We start from the raw sequence: 21,752 nt of genomic DNA, 5'->3' as shown, positions 1-21,752 counted from the left end.
ATTTTTCTCACACGTGAGAGATGCAAAACTAAACAAAATAAAAGACAGAACCACACATAGAACCTTAGAAGACACTGACAAAGATGTCAAGAAAGTTTTTGATGATAAGGGCCAACGCTGGTGCATTACATTACATTACATGTCATTTGGCTGACGCTTTTGTCCAAAGCGACTTACAATTAGTACACTCCACATTTATGAGGGGCCATTTTTTAGGGTCTCAGTATCTTGCCAAGGACACTTCAGCATGTAGATTGGGAAGAGTGGGATTTGAACCGGCAACCTTCTTGTGGGGAAACGACCAGTCTACCCCTAGGCCACACCGCCCCTTGTGCAGTAACATCCTGCCTCTTCCTGCTGCAGCACCCCTCAGCTGAATACTTTGGAAATTCCTGTTTTGTTGAGAAAACGTCGAGCGGAGAAGCTCCATCTGTGCTCTTCATGTGTGACATAGCAAAGCCACTGATCCAAACGACTCCTTTCAAATGAATTTATTTCATACCAAAATTATACTGTTTTAAATTCTCTCAAATAAATATGGTGTACTTGGTAGTAACCTACTTTATCTGCTATAAAATGTAGAGTAACCTTTGTCTATCATGTCATAATGCACTGATAGAGGCTATAGATTTAATTTAAAAAGTAAAATTTATTATAATAGTAATTTTATCAACTATTGTTATTATTATTGAAAACCATGTCAATATAACAACCTTTACGGGGACCTCTGCTGGTTTATTTAGGTAGGGAATATGGAACTTTATCTTAACCTCAGGCCAGAGGGAAACCATTCATTAAGTGAATTGTTCTCACGACAATAAAGTTCTGTCACTTTTCATTTTTGTTATTAGAATTTCATCTGACTTCCTGTTCAATCAGTTCTTTAATCTCATTCAGTTGTCTTCTTTTATTTGCAAGGGAAAACTGAAAAATGGAAACTGAATCAAACCAAAAAACAAGCAGCTTTTCCACTTTGTTTTTCAGGTTGCTTTTAATTTTTTACAGATATTAGGAAAATGCTGAATTGGCCTGTTTCCTTGTTTGTTTTGTTTTTAACAGAAAACTAGTTATAGCAGACCTTTCACTCTTCAATATGCCTTACTTATCTTAAATGAGAATGTACAGTTTTATTAAGATGTACTTAGTTATGTCCACTCTCTGTGTTGCAGGATCGTTGTGCATGGGGCAGCATTTACAAGAGAAATTGTGCCTCTTTCTGCAAAACCATATAACTTCCAAACAGAGTTCAGACTAACAGAGGAGCAGGTAACAGTTTGTGTGTGAGACCAACTGAAGTAAACCAGTGAAATATGAATAACCCCAAATATAAAAGTCAAACTCTGGTATGTGGTTGTGTGTGTGGTTTGCAAGCTGTTTCTTCTGTGGTTTCTGCTCAGGCGCTGGAGGTCAGTGATCACTACCCAGTGGAAGTGCTGCTGAAGGTCGTCAAGTCAAGATTCCCTTTCAATGATGCAACTTCTCTAACCAGCACAAAGCTCCTCTCTTTCTTCGTCCTCAGCCATCTTGTCTCTCGAGTGTTCACATGACAACTGAAAAATAAACTCTGTGGAGCTTTGTTCCTGAAGACAATCTCAGAACAGATTTCTTCATGGACTGATGAGAACTGTATAATTATCCAATGTGTAGACGTGCCAAACATTAGCACGTTAAAACTTCACAGAAATGGCCCTCCAGGTTTCAAATTCAGGGTTAGAAAAGGATAAAAACTGGAAATTACACAACTGTTATATAATTCATCCTATTTCACAGTAATTCATCTACCCATGTACCTGCAGGAGTCCTCAGTATGATAACGAATCTTTGCATCATTGCGCTATAGCAATAAAAAAACTACAGTAAAACTGTTTACTTAATGATAATGATGATGATGATAGGCCAAGAATGACAATGGATTCACGCCAAACAAGTCAACAATGCTACACAATATATGCAAAATTTGCCACATTCGCTTCACTAACTTGAGTTAAAATATACAACCAAATAAACATGAGCGAAATACTTTTTTATTTGATGTCACGAAAGCCAATCAGCGTTGAGAATGGAACACACTGTTGTCGCGTTCGACCAAATTTAGCAGGCCACCTCGTCAGCCTCAGGTAGCTCTGCAAACGACAGTCATCCAGATGCAGTTTCTGGAGGAGAAGGTGAAATCACCAAGTTGTGTTTACCTCCAGCTGCACCACCAACACACAACTACGCTAGTTACTCAGGGATTTCCACAACATGTACAACGCAGCGACAGTTGTCACTTCAGCCAGCAGTCCTCCTCTCCTCTCTTCCAGAGTGGAATGGGCAAATATCTTTTAGATGGTGTTTACTCATGTTGCTCACCTGAGTACAAGTTAACACAAAAGACAGCACAATCACACATATACAAATGTGCAAGCGGGGAGGCGACAAATCACTCTTATTAAATGTTGATTTCTTATGAATGGAATAAACAATGCACTTTGTCAATACTTTTGCTGAGATCTGTTTTTTTCTATAATTGTGTATGTGTTGGGAAAAAGATTTCAATCTGATTTTGGCGATTGAGTTTGGAAAACATAGGATATACCTTCAATTCCTTCTTCCTCATATGGAAATTAAATAAAATAAAATAAAATAAAAGTTTATTGTCACATGCACCAATGACAGCGTCATCGGAGAAGTGAAATTCTTATGACATGGCAGGCAAACATCTACGCAGTAGGCGACTTTACAAAATGACAAAAAAATAACATACTTTGTAACATAACATATAACATAACATTGTAACAAATAACATATAACACAGTCAAGTGAATATTAAATTAAGTAATATGAATATATGTATAACATATAACATAGTAAAATTAAATTCAAAGTTAAATGAAGCAGCAGTTTACAAGGTGAAGGAGTGGGGAATATTAAATAAAATAATATGAATATATGTATAACATATAATATAACATAGACAAATAAATTCAAATGAAGCAACAGTTTTCAGGGTGAAGAAGTGGGGAATATTAAATAAGATAAGTATATGTGAAGTAAGTGTATTTGTATGATTCGAGCGCAGAATGTACATGGTGACTATTCAGAGGATAGAAAAAAAACAACATGCTATGTAACATAACATATCCCATCGTAACATATAATTTAGTCAAGTGAACCAGTAGTTTACAGGGTGAATGGAATATTAAATTAAATAATATGAATATGAATTAAGGTATAAATATAACATAGTCAAGTCAAAGTCAAATGAAGTAGCCGTTTACAGGGTGAAGGAGTGGGTAATATAAAATTAAATAAAATAATATGAATATAGGTATTACATAGGCAGATAAAAGTCCAAATGAAGCAGCAGTTTACACAGTGAAGAAGTGGGGAATATTAAATAAAATGAATATATGTGGAGTAAGTGTATTCGTATGAGTGTGGGAGCAGAATGTACATGGTGACTGTTGAGGGGGTCAGTGTTGATTGTTCAGAAGCCTGATGGCCTGGGGGTAGAAGCTGTTTGTAAGTCTGGTAGTCCGTGCTCGGATGCTCCGGTAACGTCTGCCGGACGGAAACAGTGTGAGAAGTCCACAGCCTGGATGGCTGTGGTCCTTGATGATCTTCCTTGCTTTTCTCAGACATCTTGTATTGTAGATGAGTTGCACGGAAGGGAGATGGCAGCCGATGATGCGCTCCGCTGTCTTCACCACCCTCTGCAGGGCCTTTCGATCAGCAGCGGAGCAGCTACCAAACCAGGCAGTAGTGCAGCTTGAGAGGATGCTCTCAATGGTGCACCTGTAGAAGTTTGTAAGTGTTTTTGCAGCCATGCCAAACTTCTTGAGTCTCCTCAGGAAGTATACACGCTTTTGTGAAGTTTTCACCACAGAGTCCGCTTGTTTGGACCAGGTCAGGTCATCCGTGATGAACACACCGAGGAACTTGAATTCGGAGACTCTCCACTACAGCTCCATCAATGTGTAACGGGCCGTGACCCCCCCCTCTGCAGCTTCCTGAAGTCCATGATCATCTCCTTGGTCTTACAAACGTTGAGAGACAGGTTGTTCTCTTGGCACCATGTCTCCAAGCCTCTGACCTCATCTCTGTAGGCGGTCTCGTCGTTGTTGGAGATGAGACCCAGGATGGTGGTGTCGTCTGCAAACTTAAGGATGATGTTTGAACCGTGTGTTGCCACACAGTCCTGTGTGTACAGGGAGTACAGAAGGGGACTGAGCACGCAGCCCTTTTAGAAAGCGGAACCGCTCGCTGTGAATACACATTCCTCTCCAGAGTTAGGTGCTATCATGATTTTTACTCGGGCCATCTTTTCTCTATTACAGAGTGTTGGGATGAAATAACAAATCATTATTACACTGGTGTCCGCACAATGAGCAAAACTACACACAAGTAATAAGATGGAATGATGATTTTTGTCTGAGGGAAGGCCAACAGCCTACGACTGAAAGCCCTGGTTAGGTGTCAGCAGATCATCCTTCAGTCGCAACTCCCCATTATACAGTAATTTTTGCCCTTGACTCATTATCTAGATAAATTACTGAAATTTTGTTAATATGGCTATGGTTTGTTGTGGTTGTGAAAGTTTGGTTTACAAAGATACTCTTTGCAAAATATAAATGTTGAAGGTCCCTGGCATAAAGCAATGTTAACAGATATTCTGATTAAAGGTCAAATGATTTGACTTTGCTTACATTTGCAAATTTGAGTCCAAATAATATTTTTTCACAATATCAAAATAAATTAAACTCTCCACATTGCCATATGTAGTTGCAGGTAAAAGTTTCAAGTAAGTCATACATATGTTAATGAACTCAGTATAGTTATTAACTTGTGCAATTAAATTCTAGTTAGAGGAGCGGTTGAGTTTTTAGCTGAACTACCTAAGAGGCAGATATTCCTGTTTGTTAGAGAGTCAGCTATATAACTCGGCCGTTGCCCATTCAGAGCCTTGAGTGAAAGCAGGAGAACCTTTAGGTCAGTCCTGTGTAACATTAAGACTTTGATTTATATTTAGTATTAAATTAATATTTATATCCATATTTAGATGTACTGTTGAGATTCATATTTAGATTTAATATTTAGATGTATATATAATATTTAGATTGAATATATAGAATAAGGGTTAACATTTTGTGTGTTGTTAGTAGTGATGGGAAGTTCGGATCTTTTTACTGTGTCGGTTCTTTGAATCTCGTTCACTAGAATGAACGAATCTCGGAAAAGCAAGCCGAGCTCCGGGGCGGCTGGGCTCAAGAGCCCCCCGGTCACCTACATGCACATCTGCGAGACGGAGGTGTTCAGCTGTTCCTGCTGAGGCCCGGCGCCTCCATACTGCTGCACGTCCACCCGGACATGAACGGGGATCTACGGAGCTGCTGATCCGCACGCTGCCAGCACATCCAGCTGGCCCGCCGCATCCGCGGACACAGAGCTTAAACTGCTGCTGATCCACTGACTATAACAACGCCGCATTCCTACACTTATAAAATGTAATTCAATGTGGAATAATCCAAGTATTCAGAATACGTTACATATTACATTTTTTGGCACGTATTCTGCATTCTGTAACAGAATACGTTTTGAAAGTATCCTTCCCAACACTGGAAAATGTTACTGACTTGAGAGCAGTAAGACACCTATATTTAAAAAAAAAAAAATTCTCAAGATGGTAAATTTGCACACACTTTTTAAAAAGTGCATGCCTTGTGTTTATACTTAAAATGGCTTTGATTAAATTACTTAAATGCACACCGATTTGTTATTCTGGTTTCTGTAATGAGCAGTTAAATAAAAATGTGGGAAAGAATATTGTACAGTATCTAATATTGTGTTGGTCATATTTAAATCATTCATTACGTTTTTTTGGGGGGGAAAGAGGATAAAATAAAAGAATTGCATATTAAATCTTAATCGCAATATTTGGTGGGGGAAATCGCAATTAGATTATTTCCCCATATCATTCAGCCCTATTCAAAAGTCATAATGACTGGTTTTGTTATTTTCACTTTACATTTACACTTACAGTTTAGTGCAGTGTAATTATTTCCCGTGATAATTAAATGCCAGTGTGACTATAAATGACAATTTAAAACCATACAAACTGTCATGTTTTACTGTATATAATAGAGGAGGTTTTCTTAAAAAAAATATGATCTGCCACACAAAAGCTGTCAGTCATGGCTGCTTTTTAACAGCGGTCCCGCGATAGGGAAAGAGGTATCTGTTTCCTCTTCTGAGCCTGTAGAGGTCACGTGGAAAAGGATCCAAAGACTCATACCCGGCAGATGAATGAATCGTTCACCTCACGACCGTGTCTTCAGATCAGTGACTCGTTCTTCTGCCAACAGAGTCTTCGGATCAGTGATTCGTTCATCTGCCGCATACGAGTCTTTGGATCATTTTCCACGTGACCTGCAGCAGCCTATGCAACAGTCCCGATGCGCGGCTACGAGAAAATGATCGAATCACTCTTTGAGAGGACTCGTTACTCCCGAGTCCTTGTAACGATTCGTTGTTAGACCCCTGAGGTTGTGTGAAATGTCCTGTGCATAGGTTTATGTGTCTGTTTTGTGGATCTCTCTCCCTCTCTCTCTGCTGTGGTGCCTGTGTATGATGTTTTGCAGGTGTTTGGCTCAATGAATGACTGAGTGGATGATGACTGTAAGTGTGTAGGTTTGTATCCAGGGAGCTTGTTTTCTCCAGTTTTTGGATTAAGCGTTAGGTCAATAACTTGTCCTTTTGTTTCTTTAATTTGAGTAGATAAGTTTAGGTTTATCACCTTAAGGTTGTTTTTGTTTGTTGTTTGGCTGTTTTCCCACCCTGAAGCAAAAAGAGTTTTAATAAACCTCTAAATGGGCTGTAATAATTTCTTGCAGGTGGTTCTTTGGAGCTGGGAAGAGGGGAGACTCATACATCATGTTGCGACTTGGTTTTCTCTAGGGCTGGTTTGTAACACTCATCTTGGTAAGTCAGCACATAGGTTTATAATAGTGCCTTGGAATGACAGCAGTGCAAATGCCAATCAAAAAAAAACTTTGTGTATTATGTATTGTGAGTTGTGCAACAGACCTAACTAAAGAGGCTATAAGTGTACCAGATTTTGGAGGGTTTATGTCTGTGCAATTTAGGATCCAAAACTAATGGACTAATAACAGGTTTTAAAAACTGATGCTCATTGTTCATAGGAAACACAGGGAGTTATGAAGAATACACAGACGTGGCCAGCTCTGCCAAAAAAAGCTTTTGTCTGACGCTGGTGATCATTGCAATGCACACACACCAAACACGTGTCATATGAAAACACTCCCCACAAGTTGGTGAACGTTCTTCTTTTGTATGGGTTAAGCTTCATGTGTCCTACTGAAGCTGCTGGATTCATCTATCACTGTTACTCACAGGATATTTCTCCTTCTGATGGCAATACCATGTTAAGTGTGTAATGGGATTAATCCTTAATAAAAGCTTTAGCTAATACATGATCGTTTTAGCATTGTTACTTTCCAAGTTAGGCTTATATGTCATTGTTGATATAAAATCACAGCTGTAATTTACCTGAGAGAACGGTGATGCCCATAGGACGCGGGGAGTCGGAGAAGTTTATTTAGGGACACTGTAGTAGCTCTCTCTCCCTCCACTGCCGGTCCGGTAAGGAAATGTAACTGGGCACAGCAGGTGTGGACGCATATTGTTTGTTGCGTTAAATTGTATTAACTTGTGTGTGTGTCTGTAACAGCATCGCCTTAATCCACTCTGTAATCTCCTCCAGTCAGCGTGTACATAGAAAAGTAATTGGAACGATACTTGTAAGTGATGCACCGGACATGTATCCAGAGTCCATACTATTATGCGTTTGTGACATTGAGTGTAATTCTTTTTCTGCTTTAGTAATTGTCATCAAGACAATAAGAACGGCGTGGGTCTCTGAAGGTATGGCATAATTATGTGTTTTATGTTTTTTAATGTTTTGAAACATTTTGATAAACATGTTTAATAATTGTGTGACCTAATACGACATGTTTGTTTCATAGGGCTGCCTTCAGGCAGGATATTTACAGTCACTGTTTTTTCCCACATTTAAATTTTATTTAGATTATTTAGCCTTGTTTAGAAATAGTTTTCTTTCTGATTAATTTGTTTGATTGGAAATGTGCAATCCTGGTGTAATGGCTTGAATATTGGTGAGTTATTGTCTCTGTAAACTAATTCAATTCAATTCAAATTTTATTTGTATAGCCCATATTCACAAATTACAATTCATCTCATAGGGCTTTAACAGGGTGTGACATCCTCTGTCCTTAACCCTCAGCAAGAGTAAGGAAAAACTACAAAAAACCCTTTTAACAGGGTAAAAATATGTAGAAACCTCAGAGAGAGCCACATGTGAGGGATCCCTCTCCCAGGACGGACAGAAGTGCAATAGATGCCACGTGCAGGAGAACATCATCAATAATCAAAGTCTCTAGCAGCATTGATGAAGCACAGTCCATGCTCAGCAACCATCTAGACCACGATCCACCATCCAGACCAGACGCCACTTCAGTCCTCAGTCACCGTCCACCGCCGCCCACCAGGAGGACCCATCACAAGCCACCACTGCGGTCCTGGTCCACCACCCGTGCCCAATGCCAACGCGACACAGGGTCCGCCACCAGCACCACGATCAGCCCACATGACTCAGAATCCGCCACACTGGATCCAACACCGCGACCCCCGGTGCGCGATCCACAAACCGTAATCCATGGTGCGGCCACAGAGGCCCTGGATCTGCGGGTGATAAAGCAAAGGGATTCCGGGGAAGGGGGATAGGGATGGAGAAGAGGAAGGAGAAGCTGGAAAGAGAAGCTCCGTGTGTCATGTGTCATAAAATAGAACAAGTAACGTTCTGGCGCACTAATTAGCTCTAACTATAAGCTTTATCAAAAAGGAAGGTTTTGAGCCTACTTTTAAACGAACAGATGGTGACTGCCTCCCGAACTGAAAGTGGTAGATTATTCCACAGCTGAGGGGCTTGATGGCTAAAAGCTCTGGCTCCTACTCTACTTTTAGAGAATTTAGGGACGACAAGTAGGCTTGAATTCTGGGATCGGAGTGCTCTAGTGGGTTTATAAGGTATTAACAGCTCTTTAAGGTATACAGGCGCTATATTATTAAGGGCCTTGAAGCTAAATTCTATTCTAGATTTAACTGGAAGCCAGTGTAGCGATGCTAATATTGGAGAAATGTGCTCTCTTCTCTTTGTTCTCGTCAGGACACGTGCTGCAGCATTTTGGACAAGCTGTAGAGTCTTTAACGACTTCCTGCTGGAGCCTGATAATAATGAATTACAATAGTCCAGTCTCGATGTAACAAAGGCGTGGACTAGGACATGTCCGATTTTTTTGACGTTACACAAGTGAAAGAAGGCGGTCCTAGAAATTTGTTTTAAGTGAGAATTAAAGGACAAAACGGGTTAAGGTTAGAACCTGTTTTATCTGAGTTAACAAGCATAATGTTGCCTCAACGTGATCTTGATACGAACTCTTATATATATTTAGATTTAAACTTGTGATGGGTTTATCTGAATACAGATGACAAAGGAAATAAATAAAATAAAATTGTAATTCTAGCTTCTATTTAGAATCCACTATTACACAAGTATTGTAGTACAAAAAACAGGAGACCCTGGATGTGTGATCTGATTTTGGTGAGAAATACACTACTACTTTTGTAACATCCATTTTCGGTTTTGGTTTTGCACTTTGCAGACGGTCCCTGTGCTCTCGTCAGTCTGTACACTGATACGATGTTTTGTCTGTGTACAGATCGGAGGACGGCTCGTGTTGATTAAAGTAAGCGTGTAACCTGTTTTCTACCTTACTACGAGAGAGTGGCGCGTTATGGGATTTAAGAACGTTTCGCTCGTGACTTATTGGTCCTGGAAATTCAAATCTGCGATTATGTTTCCAGCTTTACCGAGATACTGATCCAGGAAGCGCGATCCTTTGAGTAAACACCCGCCCTTCGCTGTGAAATTAAACTGACTATAGAGGGAACCTACAGAATCTCATCATATTAATTGAAAGTGAGCAGACTAAATTTCTATATAACCTCTGAATGTTGCATAATAAAGAGCAGGAGTGAACCAGTACATGTCGCAGATAAATCGGCCCCATATATTTTCTGGAAACGAAACAGTGCAACAGATAGTGTTGTCTTGTATGACGTGTCCCTTAAACCTCTCATTACATTACATTTCATTTAACTGACGCTTTTACTCTGTCAGAGAACTCAACTGTGAACATGGTGTCAGGCAGTGTTGTGCAAGTTCACACCTCTCATGAACAAGTTCAAAGTTCAGTTCATACAAGTAAACATACACAGTTTACGTTCATAGTTCACCATTTAAATTCTGAACTAGTTCATAGTTCATTTCATTTTATAGTTTTAAGGTGGAAAGTGAGATGTATCAATTTCTAAAATAAATGTTTTTTTAATTCTGTTTTATTATTGCTAATTTTGCCTGTTTATTTATTCATACCCTGTAAACAAAAGGTACAACAAAGCCTGCTATAAAATCAATTATAAGGCTAGACCTTAACTTCCATCATTTAAATTTATAAAATAAATGTGTGGAGAGAGGAAGTTATATGGAGGACAATACATGACTTAAGTATAAATAAATAAATAAATGTATACGTAAAGACAGAAATAAATAAATAAATTAAATAAATAAAAAAGGAATTAATACAGAAATAAATAAGTAAATATGTTAATAACAACAGAAATGTCTAAATAAATGTCTTAAATATATTTGCACATTTATTAATTCCCTGATGTATTTATTTTACGATTTCAGTTAGGCCCGCCTTTCTCATTAGCATGAGGACATTTTATTTATTTCCTTTTATTTCTGTATTTATTTTACATTTATTTTTTTATACATAAGTCATGTATGGTCCTCCATAATGTTCAGCTAAGTACACCATGTTAAATAAGTATTGAGATGTCCTGAGCGCAAAAACCCGCTGACTTTAATCCCACGGCACTCATGACACTGTTTCTCAAACACCGTCAGGTTAGAAGCAAACACTTGGTAGTAGTTAGTATCGGGTGTCTGTGCTGACTGTGTGTGGAAGCTGGGGGGAAGCTAGCTGCCTCCGTGTAGCTTCAAGCTGTTGCAGCTGTTGAACTAGCAACGCAGTTTGGAAACAAAACCGGAGTACCGCTGCGCTAAGACACAATAACGATAACATAAGCATTATGACCCACTGGGTGTCACCTTATTTCAGCAAAAACTGTCGCGTCATCAACAGCCTTTTTCTGTTAGTTGTCACGCTGTGTGAGCGTGGTGTGTTACAGTATCTTATTACAGCCAACAACTTACACCCTTATCTCAGATTCCACTGGATCTCACTGAAACGTTGAACCGTTTGCGAACTTTGAAAGGGAACAGAAATAAACATGAACTTTGGAGTGTGAGCAGAGCAATGGGTTGTTAAAGCTGAGCTGACTCCAGTGCTAGGTGTAATGATTATTGTTATCTGCCTCTGAAGACATTCAGTCATCCAGATCATGGTATATCCAAGTGCTAGAAAACAGGTCAATAGGACTTGATTAAGTTTCCTTGAGGTTACCTAAGCGGCTGGACCTACCCTGCTGTTGGTTTCACTGGGAGCTGTTGACACACTTGCCCCTGTGGGTCATATGTCCTAACGTGTGAACTTCCTGAGGAGGAGAGTCATGACTCTGTTGTATGTGGCTGAAAGGTTGTGTCTTAACCCTCCTCCTCTGCTCAGATATGTTTTTTCTAGTTTGACGTAGATAACTTCCTTCACTCCTCTTTAACAAATCTGTCTTTCCTGGCCATAATGTGGACTGTGTTTTCTTCAAATGAACGTCCATTGTCCTTTTAGATGAAGGCAGACTGCTGAGTGCTGACCTGAGCTGCCAGCTCTCCTGCGCTGTGCCATGCGTTAATGAAGAGGTTGTTTAGTTTCCCCAATGTAAAGGTCTCAGCATTCCTCACTACATTCAAATGCATGTTCCAGGTTGCTCTGCTTCTGTCTGGGTGTTTGGTCTTATGGGTGGACCAGCAGACAGTTAGAACTGAAGAAGCCTCTTGGATGACACATGGAACGTCTTCAAGAAACTCAACCAAGTCCAGTTTATCTATTTTTTTGCACTTGGATATTAATATTAATGTTACCACTCACCAAAATTAAAGAAAGACAGCCTTTATTAGATTAGCAGAAGTAATGTTGACAGGTCCCCTGCTGTTCTGTGTGGTTTGTAAATCTGAGTCCTCTTTGTTTCCAGATGTCACCTTCTTTTTGGGATTTAAAAATCATCTCCAGCCGAATCTCAGTGATGGTGACTTCAGCTCAAGAAAACTGACAACCTGCCGTTCAACATGAATCTGAGAAGTAAACATTTGGAGGCTGCATCTTTGTTGGTAAAGTTGCATCACACTGCTCCTCACCACCTACAGTTCTGTTCCTTTTTCCTCTCTCTGTCACTTATTAGCCGTTATGTAGACATGTCCTGTGGAGGATCTCCAGAGATTCGGGGGACTGACTTTCTCTGCAGTTTTCCTTTCACACATGCACAACGCAACAGGAGATTCTCCGCTCAGACAAGTTCACAACAACAACGTATTAATCCCTCTGCAGAGATCACATAATTTTGTCTACAGCACATCCTAACCGCTCTTGGCTCTTATCACAACAAATACTTTTGACATCTTTTTCAGTGACAGCACTTTTTCACCAAGAGATATATTTTCTTTGTTTTATTCATTTTTCCAAATGCATAATTGATTAATGAAAGAATACATATTTGGTCGTTTTAGTGTCCAGTCGTCTCCTCCTCTCCTCTCCTCTCCTCTCCTCTCCTCTCTTCTCCTCTCCTTTATCAGTTATTGACTGTCAACATGTCAACCAAGTTTAACTAAGATGAAAACATTTGCCCCATCCTTGACAGATACTTTTGGTCAAAGTCTTCAGTGTGAATACGCTGACTTGTCATCCAACTGAGTATCAGATAGGAAATGAATGCTGTCCTCTTTGTCCCTCTGGTAAGATCCTGAAAGAGAATAATAGGCTAGAATGTTTTATGTCTTGGCTTCTTCTGTTGTAAGTAATAAAAATTAAAGTGCAGCACATGTTACAATGTTAGGTTATAACCTGTTCTTCTCAAGATGATTTGTCTTTGTTCAACAAACATCTCATGAAATTAAATAGTTTTCTTTAAAACAGGAAATCGTGTTAAAACACACTGCACGGAGTTCAGGAGCACTTCCTGTTTGCCCTGTGTGAATGACACCTTCATGAATCTTCCCACTGGACTTAACAAGTGTTTCCCCTGCACGACCTGTGGTCCAGGTAGATTTCTGTGTTGACATTTACTGTAGGTTTAAAATCAGTAAGGAGGCATGTTAGTGCAAGTCTTACAGTGTGTGAGCTGACAAGGAGCTGAGCTGTTCCGATGATGTTTTACGGTATCACTGTGTTAGTCTGATTAGAATAGTTTCCTGCATATTACTGATTTGGCATAGATAAAACTGAGATAGTGGATAAGGAGTCACAAGAGCCTCTTCTTGCATAGCTAGGTCATAAGACATTGCACATGATGAAGTTCATATTTTTAGTTCTTCTTTTTTACAGTCAAGTCATGAGACTCTGCTGTGCTCTGTGGTTTCTCTCAGTGGGACTTGAAGTAATGGCAGAAGTGAGACATTTTACAAAAGTCGGTTGTTCACTTCATATCTCCTTGTTACTGCCACCAGGAGATCAGTCAACTGTGTTGTATTTACAGCAGGTTTATCCTTCACCCTTGTAGACTTCAAGATTGGAACATTAATTTTATTTTATTTCCTATAGATGTAATAAGCACTAAAGATTAGCAGATTAGAAGATTATTATGTATTGTGAGTTGTGCAACAGACCTAACTAAAGAGGCTATAAGTGTACCAGATTTTGGAGGGTTTATGTCTGTGCAATTTAGGATCCAAAACTAATGGACTAATAACAGGTTTTAAAAACTGATGCTCATTGTTCATAGGAAACACAGGGAGTTATGAAGAATACACAGACGTGGCCAGCTCTGCCAAAAAAAGCTTTTGTCTGACGCTGGTGATCATTGCAATGCACACACACCAAACACGTGTCATATGAAAACACTCCCCACAAGTTGGTGAACGTTCTTCTTTTGTATGGGTTAAGCTTCATGTGTCCTACTGAAGCTGCTGGATTCATCTATCACTGTTACTCACAGGATATTTCTCCTTCTGATGGCAATACCATGTTAAGTGTGTAATGGGATTAATCCTTAATAAAAGCTTTAGCTAATACATGATCGTTTTAGCATTGTTACTTTCCAAGTTAGGCTTATATGTCATTGTTGATATAAAATCACAGCTGTAATTTACCTGAGAGAACGGTGATGCCCATAGGACGCGGGGAGTCGGAGAAGTTTATTTAGGGACACTGTAGTAGCTCTCTCTCCCTCCACTGCCGGTCCGGTAAGGAAATGTAACTGGGCACAGCAGGTGTGGACGCATATTGTTTGTTGCGTTAAATTGTATTAACTTGTGTGTGTGTCTGTAACAGCATCGCCTTAATCCACTCTGTAATCTCCTCCAGTCAGCGTGTACATAGAAAAGTAATTGGAACGATACTTGTAAGTGATGCACCGGACATGTATCCAGAGTCCATACTATTATGCGTTTGTGACATTGAGTGTAATTCTTTTTCTGCTTTAGTAATTGTCATCAAGACAATAAGAACGGCGTGGGTCTCTGAAGGTATGGCATAATTATGTGTTTTATGTTTTTTAATGTTTTGAAACATTTTGATAAACATGTTTAATAATTGTGTGACCTAATACGACATGTTTGTTTCATAGGGCTGCCTTCAGGCAGGATATTTACAGTCACTGTTTTTTCCCACATTTAAATTTTATTTAGATTATTTAGCCTTGTTTAGAAATAGTTTTCTTTCTGATTAATTTGTTTGATTGGAAATGTGCAATCCTGGTGTAATGGCTTGAATATTGGTGAGTTATTGTCTCTGTAAACTAATTCAATTCAATTCAAATTTTATTTGTATAGCCCATATTCACAAATTACAATTCATCTCATAGGGCTTTAACAGGGTGTGACATCCTCTGTCCTTAACCCTCAGCAAGAGTAAGGAAAAACTACAAAAAACCCTTTTAACAGGGTAAAAATATGTAGAAACCTCAGAGAGAGCCACATGTGAGGGATCCCTCTCCCAGGACGGACAGAAGTGCAATAGATGCCACGTGCAGGAGAACATCATCAATAATCAAAGTCTCTAGCAGCATTGATGAAGCACAGTCCATGCTCAGCAACCATCTAGACCACGATCCACCATCCAGACCAGACGCCACTTCAGTCCTCAGTCACCGTCCACCGCCGCCCACCAGGAGGACCCATCACAAGCCACCACTGCGGTCCTGGTCCACCACCCGTGCCCAATGCCAACGCGACACAGGGTCCGCCACCAGCACCACGATCAGCCCACATGACTCAGAATCCGCCACACTGGATCCAACACCGCGACCCCCGGTGCGCGATCCACAAACCGTAATCCATGGTGCGGCCACAGAGGCCCTGGATCTGCGGGTGATAAAGCAAAGGGATTCCGGGGAAGGGGGATAGGGATGGAGAAGAGGAAGGAGAAGCTGGAAAGAGAAGCTCCGTGTGTCATGTGTCATAAAATAGAACAAGTAACGTTCTGGCGCACTAATTAGCTCTAACTATAAGCTTTATCAAAAAGGAAGGTTTTGAGCCTACTTTTAAACGAACAGATGGTGACTGCCTCCCGAACTGAAAGTGGTAGATTATTCCACAGCCGAGGGGCTTGATGGCTAAAAGCTCTGGCTCCTACTCCACTTTTAGAGAATTTAGGGACGACAAGTAGGCTTGAATTCTGGGATCGGAGTGCTCTAGTGGGTTTATAAGGTATTAACAGCTCTTTAAGGTATACAGGCGCTATATTATTAAGGGCCTTGAAGGTGAGGAGGAGAATTTTAAATTCTATTCTAGATTTAACTGGAAGCCAGTGTAGCGATGCTAATATTGGAGAAATGTGCTCTCTTCTCTTTGTTCTCGTCAGGACACGTGCTGCAGCATTTTGGACAAGCTGTAGAGTCTTTAACGACTTCCTGCTGGAGCCTGATAATAATGAATTACAATAGTCCAGTCTCGATGTAACAAAGGCGTGGACTAGGACATGTCCGATTTTTTTGACGTTACACAAGTGAAAGAAGGCGGTCCTAGAAATTTGTTTTAAGTGAGAATTAAAGGACAAAACGGGTTAAGGTTAGAACCTGTTTTATCTGAGTTAACAAGCATAATGTTGCCTCAACGTGATCTTGATACGAACTCTTATATATATTTAGATTTAAACTTGTGATGGGTTTATCTGAATACAGATGACAAAGGAAATAAATAAAATAAAATTGTAATTCTAGCTTCTATTTAGAATCCACTATTACACAAGTATTGTAGTACAAAAAACAGGAGACCCTGGATGTGTGATCTGATTTTGGTGAGAAATACACTACTACTTTTGTAACATCCATTTTCGGTTTTGGTTTTGCACTTTGCAGACGGTCCCTGTGCTCTCGTCAGTCTGTACACTGATACGATGTTTTGTCTGTGTACAGATCGGAGGACGGCTCGTGTTGATTAAAGTAAGCGTGTAACCTGTTTTCTACCTTACTACGAGAGAGTGGCGCGTTATGGGATTTAAGAACGTTTCGCTCGTGACTTATTGGTCCTGGAAATTCAAATCTGCGATTATGTTTCCAGCTTTACCGAGATACTGATCCAGGAAGCGCGATCCTTTGAGTAAACACCCGCCCTTCGCTGTGAAATTAAACTGACTATAGAGGGAACCTACAGAATCTCATCATATTAATTGAAAGTGAGCAGACTAAATTTCTATATAACCTCTGAATGTTGCATAATAAAGAGCAGGAGTGAACCAGTACATGTCGCAGATAAATCGGCCCCATATATTTTCTGGAAACGAAACAGTGCAACAGATAGTGTTGTCTTGTATGACGTGTCCCTTAAACCTCTCATTACATTACATTTCATTTAACTGACGCTTTTACTCTGTCAGAGAACTCAACTGTGAACATGGTGTCAGGCAGTGTTGTGCAAGTTCACACCTCTCATGAACAAGTTCAAAGTTCAGTTCATACAAGTAAACATACACAGTTTACGTTCATAGTTCACCATTTAAATTCTGAACTAGTTCATAGTTCAGTTCATTTTATAGTTTTAAGGTGGAAAGTGAGATGTATCAATTTCTAAAATAAATGTTTTTTTAATTCTGTTTTATTATTGCTAATTTTGCCTGTTTATTTATTCATACCCTGTAAACAAAAGGTACAACAAAGCCTGCTATAAAATCAATTATAAGGCTAGACCTTAACTTCCATCATTTAAATTTATAAAATAAATGTGTGGAGAGAGGAAGTTATATGGAGGACAATACATGACTTAAGTATAAATAAATAAATAAATGTATACGTAAAGACAGAAATAAATAAATAAATTAAATAAATAAAAAAGGAATTAATACAGAAATAAATAAGTAAATATGTTAATAACAACAGAAATGTCTAAATAAATGTCTTAAATATATTTGCACATTTATTAATTCCCTGATGTATTTATTTTACGATTTCAGTTAGGCCCGCCTTTCTCATTAGCATGAGGACATTTTATTTATTTCCTTTTATTTCTGTATTTATTTTACATTTATTTTTTTATACATAAGTCATGTATGGTCCTCCATAATGTTCAGCTAAGTACACCATGTTAAATAAGTATTGAGATGTCCTGAGCGCAAAAACCCGCTGACTTTAATCCCACGGCACTCATGACACTGTTTCTCAAACACCGTCAGGTTAGAAGCAAACACTTGGTAGTAGTTAGTATCGGGTGTCTGTGCTGACTGTGTGTGGAAGCTGGGGGGAAGCTAGCTGCCTCCGTGTAGCTTCAAGCTGTTGCAGCTGTTGAACTAGCAACGCAGTTTGGAAACAAAACCGGAGTACCGCTGCGCTAAGACACAATAACGATAACATAAGCATTATGACCCACTGGGTGTCACCTTATTTCAGCAAAAACTGTCGCGTCATCAACAGCCTTTTTCTGTTAGTTGTCACGCTGTGTGAGCGTGGTGTGTTACAGTATCTTATTACAGCCAACAACTTACACCCTTATCTCAGATTCCACTGGATCTCACTGAAACGTTGAACCGTTTGCGAACTTTGAAAGGGAACAGAAATAAACATGAACTTTGGAGTGTGAGCAGAGCAATGGGTTGTTAAAGCTGAGCTGACTCCAGTGCTAGGTGTAATGATTATTGTTATCTGCCTCTGAAGACATTCAGTCATCCAGATCATGGTATATCCAAGTGCTAGAAAACAGGTCAATAGGACTTGATTAAGTTTCCTTGAGGTTACCTAAGCGGCTGGACCTACCCTGCTGTTGGTTTCACTGGGAGCTGTTGACACACTTGCCCCTGTGGGTCATATGTCCTAACGTGTGAACTTCCTGAGGAGGAGAGTCATGACTCTGTTGTATGTGGCTGAAAGGTTGTGTCTTAACCCTCCTCCTCTGCTCAGATATGTTTTTTCTAGTTTGACGTAGATAACTTCCTTCACTCCTCTTTAACAAATCTGTCTTTCCTGGCCATAATGTGGACTGTGTTTTCTTCAAATGAACGTCCATTGTCCTTTTAGATGAAGGCAGACTGCTGAGTGCTGACCTGAGCTGCCAGCTCTCCTGCGCTGTGCCATGCGTTAATGAAGAGGTTGTTTAGTTTCCCCAATGTAAAGGTCTCAGCATTCCTCACTACATTCAAATGCATGTTCCAGGTTGCTCTGCTTCTGTCTGGGTGTTTGGTCTTATGGGTGGACCAGCAGACAGTTAGAACTGAAGAAGCCTCTTGGATGACACATGGAACGTCTTCAAGAAACTCAACCAAGTCCAGTTTATCTATTTTTTTGCACTTGGATATTAATATTAATGTTACCACTCACCAAAATTAAAGAAAGACAGCCTTTATTAGATTAGCAGAAGTAATGTTGACAGGTCCCCTGCTGTTCTGTGTGGTTTGTAAATCTGAGTCCTCTTTGTTTCCAGATGTCACCTTCTTTTTGGGATTTAAAAATCATCTCCAGCCGAATCTCAGTGATGGTGACTTCAGCTCAAGAAAACTGACAACCTGCCGTTCAACATGAATCTGAGAAGTAAACATTTGGAGGCTGCATCTTTGTTGGTAAAGTTGCATCACACTGCTCCTCACCACCTACAGTTCTGTTCCTTTTTCCTCTCTCTGTCACTTATTAGCCGTTATGTAGACATGTCCTGTGGAGGATCTCCAGAGATTCGGGGGACTGACTTTCTCTGCAGTTTTCCTTTCACACATGCACAACGCAACAGGAGATTCTCCGCTCAGACAAGTTCACAACAACAACGTATTAATCCCTCTGCAGAGATCACATAATTTTGTCTACAGCACATCCTAACCGCTCTTGGCTCTTATCACAACAAATACTTTTGACATCTTTTTCAGTGACAGCACTTTTTCACCAAGAGATATATTTTCTTTGTTTTATTCATTTTTCCAAATGCATAATTGATTAATGAAAGAATACATATTTGGTCGTTTTAGTGTCCAGTCGTCTCCTCCTCTCCTCTCCTCTCCTCTCCTCTCCTCTCCTCTCTTCTCCTCTCCTTTATCAGTTATTGACTGTCAACATGTCAACCAAGTTTAACTAAGATGAAAACATTTGCCCCATCCTTGACAGATACTTTTGGTCAAAGTCTTCAGTGTGAATACGCTGACTTGTCATCCAACTGAGTATCAGATAGGAAATGAATGCTGTCCTCTTTGTCCCTCTGGTAAGATCCTGAAAGAGAATAATAGGCTAGAATGTTTTATGTCTTGGCTTCTTCTGTTGTAAGTAATAAAAATTAAAGTGCAGCACATGTTACAATGTTAGGTTATAACCTGTTCTTCTCAAGATGATTTGTCTTTGTTCAACAAACATCTCATGAAATTAAATAGTTTTCTTTAAAACAGGAAATCGTGTTAAAACACACTGCACGGAGTTCAGGAGCACTTCCTGTTTGCCCTGTGTGAATGACACCTTCATGAATCTTCCCACTGGACTTAACAAGTGTTTCCCCTGCACGACCTGTGGTCCAGGTAGATTTCTGTGTTGACATTTACTGTAGGTTTAAAATCAGTAAGGAGGCATGTTAGTGCAAGTCTTACAGTGTGTGAGCTGACAAGGAGCTGAGCTGTTCCGATGATGTTTTACGGTATCACTGTGTTAGTCTGATTAGAATAGTTTCCTGCATATTACTGATTTGGCATAGATAAAACTGAGATAGTGGATAAGGAGTCACAAGAGCCTCTTCTTGCATAGCTAGGTCATAAGACATTGCACATGATGAAGTTCATATTTTTAGTTCTTCTTTTTTACAGTCAAGTCATGAGACTCTGCTGTGCTCTGTGGTTTCTCTCAGTGGGACTTGAAGTAATGGCAGAAGTGAGACATTTTACAAAAGTCGGTTGTTCACTTCATATCTCCTTGTTACTGCCACCAGGAGATCAGTCAACTGTGTTGTATTTACAGCAGGTTTATCCTTCACCCTTGTAGACTTCAAGATTGGAACATTAATTTTATTTTATTTCCTATAGATGTAATAAGCACTAAAGATTAGCAGATTAGAAGATTATTATGTATTGTGAGTTGTGCAACAGACCTAACTAAAGAGGCTATAAGTGTACCAGATTTTGGAGGGTTTATGTCTGTGCAATTTAGGATCCAAAACTAATGGACTAATAACAGGTTTTAAAAACTGATGCTCATTGTTCATAGGAAACACAGGGAGTTATGAAGAATACACAGACGTGGCCAGCTCTGCCAAAAAAAGCTTTTGTCTGACGCTGGTGATCATTGCAATGCACACACACCAAACACGTGTCATATGAAAACACTCCCCACAAGTTGGTGAACGTTCTTCTTTTGTATGGGTTAAGCTTCATGTGTCCTACTGAAGCTGCTGGATTCATCTATCACTGTTACTCACAGGATATTTCTCCTTCTGATGGCAATACCATGTTAAGTGTGTAATGGGATTAATCCTTAATAAAAGCTTTAGCTAATACATGATCGTTTTAGCATTGTTACTTTCCAAGTTAGGCTTATATGTCATTGTTGATATAAAATCACAGCTGTAATTTACCTGAGAGAACGGTGATGCCCATAGGACGCGGGGAGTCGGAGAAGTTTATTTAGGGACACTGTAGTAGCTCTCTCTCCCTCCACTGCCGGTCCGGTAAGGAAATGTAACTGGGCACAGCAGGTGTGGACGCATATTGTTTGTTGCGTTAAATTGTATTAACTTGTGTGTGTGTCTGTAACAGCATCGCCTTAATCCACTCTGTAATCTCCTCCAGTCAGCGTGTACATAGAAAAGTAATTGGAACGATACTTGTAAGTGATGCACCGGACATGTATCCAGAGTCCATACTATTATGCGTTTGTGACATTGAGTGTAATTCTTTTTCTGCTTTAGTAATTGTCATCAAGACAATAAGAACGGCGTGGGTCTCTGAAGGTATGGCATAATTATGTGTTTTATGTTTTTTAATGTTTTGAAACATTTTGATAAACATGTTTAATAATTGTGTGACCTAATACGACATGTTTGTTTCATAGGG

At 39.6% G+C, this 21,752-nt stretch overlaps 1 protein-coding gene across 2 annotated transcripts in view; it reads left to right on the top strand.

The window, feature by feature from the left end:
- dnase1l1 (deoxyribonuclease I-like 1) overlaps positions 1-21,752 on the top strand; it is a 53,927-nt gene that overhangs the window by 4,077 nt on the left and 28,098 nt on the right. Inside the window, exons 9-10 of one of the 2 annotated variants that reach the window (XM_062391223.1) lie at positions 1,170-1,266; positions 1,398-2,480. In XM_062391223.1, coding sequence (XP_062247207.1) covers positions 1,170-1,266; positions 1,398-1,547 — 247 coding nt within the window. In that variant the 3' untranslated portion in view covers positions 1,548-2,480. Of the gene's footprint in view, positions 1-1,169; positions 1,267-1,397; positions 2,481-21,752 lie in introns of those variants that run through there. The other variant, XM_062391224.1, reaches the window with a different exon arrangement.

This window comes from Platichthys flesus, chromosome 7 (genome assembly GCF_949316205.1).
Source record: "Platichthys flesus chromosome 7, fPlaFle2.1, whole genome shotgun sequence".
Lineage (NCBI taxonomy): Eukaryota > Metazoa > Chordata > Actinopteri > Pleuronectiformes > Pleuronectidae > Platichthys > Platichthys flesus.
Note: the sequence above shows the minus strand (reverse complement) of the source record. Positions and strands in the feature narration are given on the sequence as shown.